Raw genomic sequence first — 12,611 nt, forward strand, 5'->3', positions numbered from 1 at the left:
ATATGCTATTTTTGTTTTCAAACATCACAAATAATTTTTTAAACAATTTTAAATGTTTCAAATATTATAAAAAGATTTAAAAGCAGCAATATTTTTAATATAGAAAATTCAAATAATTCGTTTTCAGACAGACAGAAATAAATTGTCTGACATTTAATGTCAAAGGAAGCTAGAAAAAATCAAGAAAAATATACGTTTTGAAACTAAATGTTAAATAACTTAAAAACGATTTATTTTAGATATAGAAACAAGTATAGTTAATATAGTAAGTAGAGTTAAAAACTAACAAATTGAAAAACCTTTTCACTAATGAAATAAAAACAGTGGGTTTCCATTTAAAAAAATTATTTATGACAATTTTTTAATCGCTTTATTCCATGGCAGCTACCGCCATTATTATATGACATTTGAACAATTTGATTTTTGAAATATATAGCTGCATGTCTTTTCTTTATGTCACAATAGCTGTTGTAATCACTAAATTTGACTTTTGGGCTATACAATTTTGTTTTGACAGGTGATTTTTTTCGTCCAAAAATTTTAAATATTTTTTTTTCTCAGAAACGGTTGATGTTAGGTATAGAGTGTTTTGCAATTTTTGTGAGAATTTTGCAATCTAGTATACGAATTTAAGTATGTAATAAAAAATGGGGGTAGCCATTTAAAATAAGAAAGTTGTTGTCAGCTTCGGGTATTTCCGGAGGTGCCGCCATATTAAAAATATTTTTAATCGATAAATCTCGTTGCAAAACAATGATGTGCAAAAAATCTCCGATCTAGATATTGTGGCTTTCTAGAAACTTCTAATGCACGCTCAGCCTGGGACACCCTGTATAATAATTATTTTAATGTACTTGTACACAATTAAATAATTATACATGCCTACTAAACTAGCGTATTTCTTATTTTAAGGCAGCAAGAACTAACGATTATTATACGTTTTATTAAAATAACAAATATTTTTTTTATCGTTACTGACCCAGAAAATAAAAATATACATCACATTTGCACTAACCATTCTTCGAAAAAAATTTCGCTAACCCGCTTTTCATTCCCTTAATCCGTCTCTGCGTTCGCGCCTGCTGGACATCGAAAGAGAAGAACTATAAACAGAAGACGTCCCCTATAAAATCAACCGCAAGAGTTCATCAACATCAGTATAGTTAGTTCCTTCCACCATGCTCTTCAAATATACAGTTTTAGTTCTAGTCGCGCTCCAATCGACGTCCTTACTGGCCAAGCAGATACCGGTCGAGGTCAGATATGAGAGACTGGAACACAGCATCGGTCAGAATTTAGCCGAAAAACCCCAGCTCGCACCCGAAGAACTGAAAGAAAACGAACTCAGATTACAGAAGCTGAGTCTGGCAGAAGAAAATCACGCCCCTGAAGCTAACAAAAACCTCGTTAAAAATTTCGATGCCAAAGTCCAACTGTCTCAGTCAGAGTTATCTCAAGCATACAAGCACATTCCAGTTCAGGAAGAAGTTAAGTCTGGAGAATTGAGAGAAGCTAGTTCTCTGAGTTTGAGAGAAACTGCTCAAAAAATTATAGAAGAAGGTCTGGAAAATTTGAGAAACAACTTCAAACCGAAGGAAAATGAATTTTCTCCATCCAAACAGCAATGGGACGAGTTGGATAGGAGCGTGAACAATTTGATTGAGAATTCAAAGTTGGAGGAGTCTTTAAGGCAGGAGGGGGGAGGAAACTTTATCCAAGGTTTCATTTCAAGTTTCCAGAATGCTACGAGTAATTTTTTGCAGAATATCCAGTCGCAGACTCAAGGCAACGCACCAGGTGGAACCAGTGGCGATAATGGGCAGCAGCCAGGTGGTATTCAAGGATTCTTCGCCTTCTTTACTGATGGTAATATAATTTTTTTTATTATTAAAATTATTATTAAATTATATTATTTCTTACTGAATATCGTCTTGGTTACGCTAATTGTGTCTGAACTCCTTTGGGACAATATTAACCGGAATTAAGATGCCATAATTTCATTTACCTTATAGGTAACAACTATGAAATACAATAGATATGTTGAGTAATAATATTAGATGAAAATCGACACTCATCTAACTACTCTAATATAATTTACTAGCGTGTACCCGCGACATCGTTCGCGTCGAATTACTCGTTTGTAATGGTGATGATAAAGCAAAGCAAAAATTTCCATTAACATACAAACTGGATAAAATTTCTAACATTTATGTCAGCATGAGAAAAAACAATATGGCGATATTATTACATAACTTGGTAATATTTGAAGGGTAGTTTCATCTCGTAGGAATTTGACTTTTGAAAAATCCGTTTGACAAAAATAAGCTTTTTACGTCAAGCAGTTTAAGCAGAATCGTGGTTAATCAATTATCCAACTTTTTGGAACACCCTGTATGATTTTTTAAAAAATTTCAAAATATGTAAAAAAACAAAATAAATTATACGTGTCCAAGCGTTTTCCCGAAAGACTAACAGTTTTTAAAATAACAAATATTATAATATTTGAGGGGCGTTTTCACCCTCTTGGAATTTGAGATTCGAGAAACCCCTCCTTATCGAACCTCTACACCCCACACTCAATCCGTTTGCTAAAAATCAGCTTTAAACGTCAAGCAGTTTAAGCAGAATCGTGATTACTCAATGGTCATATTTTATGAAACACCCTGTATAAATTTATAAAAAATTTTAAAATATGTAAAGCAACAAAATAAAATATACGTGTTTAAGAGTTTTTCCGAAAAACTCACCGGTTTTTAAATAAAAAATATTTTAATATTTAAGGGATAGTTTCACTCCCTTAGAATTCGAGTCTCGAAAAATCCCTTCTTATCGAACCTCTACACCCTAAAGTCAATCTGTTTTCCAAAAATCAGCTTTTTACGTCAAGCGCTTTAAGCAGGATCGTAATTAATCAATGACCAGATTTTTCGAAACACCCTGTATACATTTTTAAAAAATCTTAAAATATGTAAAAAACAAAATAAAATATACGTGTTTAAGCGTTTTTTCGGAAACTTGACCGTTTTTTAAATAAAAAATATTGTAATATTTGAGGGGCGGTTTCACCCTCTTGGAACTGAAATTTCGAAAAACCCTTTCTTATCGAACCTCTACACCCTAGAATCAACCTGTATGAAAAAATTGAACTTCTTACGTTGAGTGGTTTGAGCAGGATAGTGATTAATCAGTATGTCAGTTACTGAAGGATTTTAAATATTAGTATAGATTATTTAAAATAAAGTCCGACTCTGTTTTTTTTTAATTATTAAATCTGATTATATTTATCGCAACAATATTGATCAGCGCTAATTAACATTGAATAAAGAAAATCGAGCCAATTGAAAGATTCAAATAATTAATATCCAGATCAGCAATTTAAAGATATTATTTTTAATTTATTTTATTGCGAATTTGAAACCTCAGTGTGCCATCTAATAATATACATAATATTAATCGTAGTTATTATAAATAATTCAACTTCTACAAACTAGTTTCTAATGCTCTACATGTTCGAAAGGGTTACCACCCTCCCTATTGCACTTATTTTGAAAATTTATTTCTCGTTCAATTTTATTTATAGCTCCTTCAACAGATCTTCTTCTCATACTTCCGAATGCATTTTGTACTCTTTATTGTAAATGTTGAGATGTATTGATTTCACTTTTACAAATGACGTCAAGTAATGCCCCACCAAAATTATGTTGACCTATGTATCTCACAAATTATCAGCTAATTTGAAAATCTAAAAATACTATCAGATAGCCCTAATAAAGTAGCTATGAGAATGTGCAATTAGTTTTTTGATTTTTTAAAAGTAACGTCAGGAAAAAATAAAATTGATTTTCAGAAAAATCCGTTTTTACAAAAAACTCAACGATCCTTGGAATTTTTAAAACTTTTTTGATAGCATCTTGGTGAATATCCCAAAGGCAATATCCCAATATTGAAGCACCCTGTATACTATGGGGATATTTTTTCGATCGTATGATATTATAGGTATAATTATAATATATTTAATTATTTTTAACGAAAGAACAAATTTATAGCCGACCGTATGTAGAAGATTTTAGTTAGTAGCTGTTGTTACTTAGTAGTACTTATTTACTCGGATATTATGATTTTATATTATAGGTACATCTTTTACAAGAAATCTTGTAAACCTTTCCAAGTTCACTCGATGTCGTTCATCTACACGGTTCATTTGCATATATCTTTATCACATATGCGGGTATTCAGCATATTTTATCGCCTAACAGGTTTATGCTATTAGAAATTATGTGAAATCACGTATCGGGTAACGGTTAAAGCCTCTTTTACAACATATTTATTATGATATTGAACTTTGAATGCTGACTGGTCGATATAAAAGAAACTGCATTATTACCAGTTTATAAAAAAATAGAGTCAAATGGTTCCGTACCATTCATTATCTATACAACATTAGACACTATATTATTATAAACTGTTTTTCCGATTTAGCTGAAATTTTGAATGCGCATATAAGTAATTAAAAATAAATGAAGAAATACATTACTAAAAATTGTACTAATCAATAATAAATATGTAAAAAGTAAAAATAAATATGTAAAATTTAAAAAAAAAACGATTAAAAAAAAGTCGCCTTGACTAGGATTCGAACCTGCCTTACTACGGCTCCAACGTCATAGCAGCGTAAAGTCCTAACGCTTTAACCACGCGGCCACCGAGGACTTGAAAGATTCTATGTAAAATTCTTACTTAAAAGATATTGTTTAGTGAAAGTACTTTTTTATTTATAAACATTTATTTAATTCTGTTTTTAGTATTTGTTCTTATAGCGTCAACATAGATACATTATCAATAAAAATTTCAACTGTCTGGCTATAACGGTTCATTAGATAGACCTGTGTGACAGACGGACGGACGGACGGCGAAGTCTCACTAATAGGGTTCCCGTTTTTACCCTTTGGGTACGGAACCCTAAAAAGATCAGAATTCAGAGTTTTTTTGGCTCTTTATCTCTTTTACAAATAAAAAGTGATGTCTTTCAAATTGGACGTATTTTAACAAATTAGATGTAGGCATTTTTATATTGCACATTACAGGGTGTGTTAAGTGTGAGGGTGACTATAAAGATCTCGGAAACAATAAGAAATTGAGGGAGCATGCATCCACTCTGTACCCTGCACCAACTTGTGCAGGTCCTTGATAGGATGGAAGCATATTCCCTCTGGTTCTAGCCTAGGTTCTAGCCTTGCTTTGCCAAAAAGAATCAAATAAAGTGTCGCTTGAGATCTAGAAAAGTGAAATATTATGTGCTCTGCTATTTCAGGGTCCTTATTGTAGAGTTTGCAGTTTTAGAATAAAGTCCTTGGATGAAGGTATAGAGTGTTAACATCAATATTCATAGAATTTTATAGAGAATTTAAGTATGTATTAAAAAATGAGGGCACCCATTTAAAATAAGAAAGTTGTTGTCAACTTCCGGTATTTCCGGAAGCGCCGCCATATTGAAAATATTTCTAATCGATAGATTTTGTTGTATAACAATGATGTGCAAAAAATCTCGGATTTAGATATTGTGGTTTTCTAGAAACTTCTAATTCACGCTCAGCCTGGAACTCCCTATATACTCGTATTTGGGTATTCCCAGTACTGGCTCTGAACCAAGATACGGATTCTCTATCTTCGGAAATAATAGGATTTTTTTTTAAACTTCGAATCATGACTTAAAGCTAGATATTTGTAAGTTGTTAGGGTTCTCTGCAAAAAAAAAATTTTCTAGTGTAATCATTTTTCTATCTCTTCTTGTTTACAAGATTCATGTATGTGCATTCTTATGTAAAATACCGTGTTTATAGAAGAAAAAAAAACGGTTTAAGAATATTTGTTGAAAAAAAAAACACTTCTCTTATATTTATTTATCACATTTATACGATTCTTTTTTTAATTTATATTACTTTATTTCAGGAGTGCAAAACATTGCTGGCAACCTACAGCAATTAGGACAACAGCAACAAGCGACAGGAAGCAACAGTACAGTACTAGGTGATAGTGGTACCTCACCAGGCAGTGGTGGCACTGGTAATATTTTTGGAGGTATAATAAGCGGTATCCAACAAGTCTTCCAAGGACAGAATTCAAGTGAAGGTGAGAAAATTTTTTAAGAATATATATATTATTAAAATTACTTAAAGATGTGTTTTAATTCAGATTATTTTTTAATTCCAAAATTAAACTCTAACGCAAAATAACTTTTATGGCTATTTATTTACACTGCATACTTCATATTATTATTTTTTATTGCTTTGTAAAAAGTAAAACATTTTCGGAAGATGGTGAAGATTGGTACACAACTAGTGGGACTCCAAGATTGTTCTTTTCTTACGAGGTGCATATATTATTTTTTTCTACACATAGATACAAATTTAAGAATGTTCTACAATTTCATATGCCTGTACAGAGGCTAGTTCTCCATCTCCGATATCTGTCGTATCAAATTTATGGCACGAATGGTTGTCGTCTCGGCGCACTCAGTGATGAGGTGTTCTCTATAGGTGTCCTGGTGTTACCCCATTTTCCTCATATAATCTGCATTTGCCGTTGTTTCTTAGCTTCAAACTGCTGAGGTGTTCGTTGAGGAGGAAGTGTCGTGTTAGAAACCCCGTGGACAATGCGAAGATTGTTTTTACTTAAATCAAGAAAAATCTTTGATTTTTCTCGGTCGGAAGTTCTGAGGAACTTTTTCGAGTGTCTTAGACCGTTGGAGACCCATTCCAAGTTACGGATGGAATTTTCCAGGTTCTTGAGTTTCGCTTTAATTTGGTTTCCATTTGGGAAGCAGAACTGTTCTGGTCCAGTTAGTGGAGTCTTCGCTCCTTTACTATATACTTCGTTTTATAAGATATTTCTTAATTTTAGGAACCTAAAGCGAAACATTCCCATAAAATATTCAAAGAACAAACTAAAAATCAAAAATAGTATCCACAACAATTTTCTGTGGTGATTACGCAGGCTGCAGCTGTGGCAATAGACAAGACCGAATCCTTCGTCGTCGCCTTGTATTAAGGCGAGCGGCCACTGCGAGCGTAACTAAACTAAGCTAAGAATATGAAAACAAACGGTAATTAAATGGGAACTCCACTGGGAACGATTTTCGCTCAGTAGTCAGCTAAGTTTTCGTATTGTATCTCCGCTATCATAGAACTAATCGCTGCGAAAATTTCGCTGGAACCTGTCACGAACCTGTTTCGCTCGTTTTAGAGCGAAACTAAACTACGAGTCGAATCTTCGTTCATATATTTTCGTTTTGTTTCTCTCAAGTAGCCACTGGCGCATTAAAAAGTATGGAAGCTGATTTTTACAAATCTTATCTTCGCTTAGTTTAGTTCCGCTCGCAGTGGCCGCCCGCCTTTATATCTCGGATCTGCCGACTGAATAGAGTCCCGTGAACTATCTTTTAATAATTAGTTCCTCTAGTTCCTCTCAGTCCTTTCGGTCCGGGACAGGTAACATACGGCTGGCACTCTAGCCTAGCATCGGGCTGCGAACGCGCTGGCCGATCCGTCGCCGTCGCATGTTAATTATATCGGTCACAGTCTCGATTCCCGAATAGGTCCTGAGGAACTAGTTCTTTGAGAAACCGGGAACTAGTTCTTTGAGAAACCGGGAACTAGTTCCTTTCATTCCGGGGTCGGAATAGTTCATTGGAACTAGTTCGTTCACGAACTAATACACATCTCTATACATAATATAATGCCGAAGTTTCCTCAATACAATTCAAACCACCCTGTATAATATTCCGCGTTCTAAAGACTTGAATTTTCTTACATACACGTTGTCCAGCATAAGAATACACAATACAGAAATCTGTAAACCAGAAGATTAGCAAGGATGATTAAATTATAGAAAGGTAACTGCTTGCTGAAACCCTACATCATGTTTCGAACACTGAAATTAACCAATTACTTAACGTATTTGGGGAAAATTGAAATTTAAGGCTCTGAAAGACGCAAATTTTCTCAAATTTGATAATCTTTATATGTCTTCTTGTAAACAAGATCTCTGTAGTGTGCATTCTTATATGGAACACTGTGTTTATAAAATAAAAAATGATAAACTGTAATCTTACCAGGAAGTGGTCAAGGTCCTCAGGGAGTCTTTTCTGGTGCCATCAGTTCAATCAGTCAGGCAGTAAGCGGTATCATTCCATCAAATACTCCAGCTCCAGCTACCCAAGGAGACGAAGGTTCAACACCATCTTCTGGTCCCATCCAGCAAGTGTTCGAGAACTTTGGTAATTTTAGATATACTTTTTTTCTTTTGAGAACATGAATGTTTTACCTTTATTAATTTTTATCGTATTTTTTTCTAAATTCTTAATATAATTTTTGCAAATATACATTTATATTTTATTTAAAATATTTCCAGGTAATGCTTTCAATCAATTGATTCAAAGACCTGGTAGCACAAAACCACCACAAGTAGCGCAAGGTAAGAACTAAGAAAATTTTAAAAAACATTATTTTCTTTCATTGTTTTTCAAACTTTACGAATACTACTATCTACACTCAGATGCAAAAAAACACAACGGAATTTTTTTTCATCAAGTGTTATATTTTTTTTACTTTTAGCCCTATTTTCATGATTTTTTTAGCAAACTGTATATAAATCTATCAACTTTAATTCATAAACTCAATTTTTTATAAACTTTAGTATTTGGATTATTATATAGGGTTTTTTTCCATAACAAGGGGCCGACCTCTGCCGGAAACACTGCGACCTGTGAGGCCTATTGTGTTTGTCCCCCTTCTATATCTGCACCTATTCTCCTATCCCTGTGCCCTGCACTAGCTTATGCAGGTCCTTGATAGGATGAGAGCATAGTTTCTCCGGTTCTAGCCTAGCTTTCCCAAATAAAAAGTGTCGCTTGCTTATTATACAGGGTTAATTGAAGGGTTGCTTTTTATCTTTACTTTAAATGTGCAATAATTTCCCTGTGCAATAATTTCCTGAGTAACTTTTCCTAAAACATTATTTTTCGATCGGAACCATATTATCTCCTGAGCATTTTGATTTTTGACAAAGGTCAACACATATCTTAATTAATTAATTTTTAAGAGCGAAATGAAGTTGCCACCAACAATTTGCAATTTTTTTAACTATCATTATTACTTTATGATGATATTTTTTAACTCCGAGATGGCGCTTTGGTGACTACTAACTGTTATAATGCCCATTATTAATTCATCATATTAACTGCCCTATCGACACTCATTAGAGGTCTATATTAAAATTTAAGAAATGTTAAAAAAGTAACAGCATCAGGGCCAGCGGGTATCAATGCTGAACTTATTAAATATGCTTTTGATGAACTAATAGCATGCTTTACATATATTTTCAGCAAATGCGTAAACAGGGAAGAACTATCAGACGAATGGAAAATGGGCATACATAACATCTATCCATAAAAAAGGCGACAGGAAACAGTGCTAGAATTAAAGAGGATTATCGGTAACAAGCACAATAAGCAGAATATATGGTAGAGTATTAACAGATCTAATTGAAGACGAATAAAAGATCAAGAAGAAGAACAATCGGATTTTAGAGCTGGGAAATCCTGCACTGGTAATGGTCTGTTTGAAATTTCTCATTGAAAAGAAAATAGCAATAAATGAAGATGTACACCTAATGTTTGTCGATTTCCAGAAAGCTTACGATAGCGTTCCTATTACCAAACTGTGGGGATCTCTTAAACTAACCAGATTAAATCACAAACTTATAACAGCAATACAAAAGATATATAAAAATTCTTGTTCATCAACAAAAACTGGAAATAAAATATCAAAACCATTTAAAATATAAAGGAGGTTAACGCAGAATAACAAAAGAAAATTACTAGCCGTAGAAAGGGGCGCGATAAGGAGATCAGCACAAACATCAAGGCTGGATAGAGTACGAAACGAGACAATCAGGGACAAAATGGATAGATAGAAAACTATAGTAGAGGAAATAGAGAGTGCCCAACTGAAGTGGCATGGACATGTGAGAAGGATGGACAACACGCGACTGCCTCAGAAGGTACTAAACTTGCTTCCACAAAAGAGAAGGAAACGGGGAAGACCAAGAATAAACTGGATGGAGGGTGTCAAGAAGGCAAGATCAAGGGATCTGCGTGACGGAGACAGGGATGAACGAAACCAACGGCGACTAGGCATTGCACAACGTCGAAGGACGCTTTAAAAGCGATTCTTATATTACATATAAAAAAGTAACGATACCGGCTTAGTTTTAATAAATATTAGTAACACTAACAGAACTAAGGATATTAAAGAAAATAACTGTAATAACCAAATGTAAAAACAAACAAAAAACTTGTAAAAGAACCCTAATACTTTGTATTACCTCCCCCGGCTGCTATATAACTGGTTGTAGACGTCGTCGGTCGGTTCATACTGTTAATGCAAATTAATATATTGTGTTATTTTTTCCCATTCGTTTTTAAAGACCAGGCGAATATTCATAATTTTGGCCATCTTCAACAAGATCACTGACTTTTACACAATCTTTGACACTAAAAAGCTACCCCGTCAATATGAAGAATAACATCAAAAAGTAATGTTAATTAAAAATATTGCAAAATATTTGTGGCAAGTTCATTGACAAGTTCACACTAGGCCTTGTTTAATTCTGGTGGGCGATTTTTGAATTGAACTATCAGAGTATTATATATACATACTAATGCATTTTCAACTAAATAGTTTTCAGTAGTATGTCCTGCTAATAATAAATTAATCATTTTTAGATGAAGGGTCGACAAGTAGACCTGGTATCATTCAGACAATTGGAAACACTGTCGAAAACACTATACACAATATTCAGAACCGATTTAGACCTCATAACGTTACTAGTTCAACTCAAAAACCTGCCGCTCCTAATTGCTCTACAACAGTTTCAATTGAATCAGGTATTCTTATAATTAATTATCAATTTTATACACAAGTTTTATTAAAATTCGGACAACATATTTTTTTGGACATTAATTATCTTTAATATGAATTTTACAACAAACTTAAATTAGATCTGTAACAATTAATACTATATTTTTTTGTTTTAGCTTCCGACAACAGGAATCCCGCTACTGAACAAGCAGATCCAGCTTCGACTGAAGCAGCAGCTGAACCAGCTGGTACCACATCTCAAGCCCCGGCGGCAGCACCTGAGAAGACTGAAGAAGAAAAGAAGAAACCATAAGTTTTATTTAGGGAATAGAATAATAGTTTCTTCAATGCATTAGAGTATTTTTATAAAATACTTGGCAAAGAGTTTTAGTTTGTGTTTGAATTTTCAAAGAAATTGATGCTTTTGTACTTGATTTAGGTGTAATTTTATAATATTTATTATTATTTATTATTATTTAAATATAAAATAGGAATGAAACTATTGCATTTTAATTATAGTACACAAGATCTACATTGCAGTCTTACGGAAAAACGCTTTATTGAGACAAATGTATGTCATTAAATAGATTAAGGTATTTTCCAACTAAATGAGAAGAGATCAATCAATCAAATCTTATATAGCTTTGTTTTCGGAATTTTATAAAATATACAGTGTAATTGAAATTTGATATCTACCATCGGGATCTCGATCGACAACTACACGGGGATGGTCAAATTAGTAGAGATGAGCAAAAGCGGCCGTAACCTGCGATTGAGATTTTAATATTTAAATATTGTACTAGGTATATAATTGTCTGTGTATGTATCGATAGCTTAACAGTTTTTAAAAGGTTAATAATAATCAGTAGTTTAGTTTTAAGTTTTTTTAACATTGAGTTACGACGCTCCAAAGAGCCACTAAATCGGACGATTATTTTGCCATTGATAATGGAGTCTCACAGTGCATGAAACGCCGTCAAAATGCCCCTATAGAGATAGAATCCGAGTATCAGCCCCCTATTTCACATAGGGCCCGAATTATGATGCTCCATGTTAACCTCCGATCGTTACCACTTTGCCTGACGCGTCTCGTATGTCACGGCCTTCAATTTTAACTCCCATCACGTGTATAGAAATTTCACTTCAATACGATTTGGGCATCTTGTAACTGGTCAGGGGAAGACACGAAAAACAATAGACGATCAAATCTATTTTTCCAAGGCATCTTGATTAATAATTAGTGCTTAATACAGCCATGATACTCTATATTGATATTTAAAATACGATTTATTAAGCGAAAATGTCAAAAGTTGCCGTATGATATGCCCTTAGGATATGCCATTCTATTCAAAGTGTCATTTTCTATCGAATAAGCTAAAAAAATACCGAGGGTGATATATTTTAAAATCAAAAGTTGTCGTCATTTCCGATGAAACAGGAAGTGGCCAAAAACAATTGACTACATCAATCAATCCTAATTTATGTCATATACTAACATACCAATCTCGTTTTTTTTATCAGAAAAAATAAAAAATGTAAATTGCTATTTTTGGGGCTTACTCAACCGGGTCTCACAATGCAAATTCACCTCAAATATCCATTTAGTTGGTCATTGGCAAGCACTCTCTCATTGTACATGAAAATAACAAAACAAACATTTACTGATCTGGATAAAATTGATAGTTAAATAGT

At 33.4% G+C, this 12,611-nt stretch overlaps 1 protein-coding gene across 2 annotated transcripts; it reads left to right on the forward strand.

The window, feature by feature from the left end:
* Positions 1-1,140: 1,140 nt before the first annotated feature.
* LOC115877481 (autotransporter adhesin BpaC-like) lies at positions 1,141-11,417 on the forward strand. Of its 2 annotated transcripts, XM_030893652.1 has the most exons (6): positions 1,141-1,866; positions 5,950-6,129; positions 8,114-8,275; positions 8,410-8,472; positions 10,784-10,945; positions 11,096-11,417. In XM_030893652.1, exons 1-6 carry the CDS (start codon positions 1,179-1,181, stop codon positions 11,230-11,232), a joined length of 1,392 nt encoding a protein of 463 aa, XP_030749512.1. In that variant the 5' UTR covers positions 1,141-1,178; the 3' UTR covers positions 11,233-11,417. The 2 variants fall into 2 exon arrangements, with proteins under 2 accessions (XP_030749512.1, XP_030749513.1); XM_030893653.1 differs by lacking the exon at positions 10,784-10,945 and having other exon boundaries at positions 1,142-1,866.
* Positions 11,418-12,611: the final 1,194 nt, after the last annotated feature.

This window comes from Sitophilus oryzae, unplaced genomic scaffold (assembly GCF_002938485.1).
Source record: "Sitophilus oryzae breed Bouriz unplaced genomic scaffold, Soryzae_2.0 scaffold_1494_pilon_pilon, whole genome shotgun sequence".
Taxonomy (NCBI): domain Eukaryota; kingdom Metazoa; phylum Arthropoda; class Insecta; order Coleoptera; family Curculionidae; genus Sitophilus; species Sitophilus oryzae.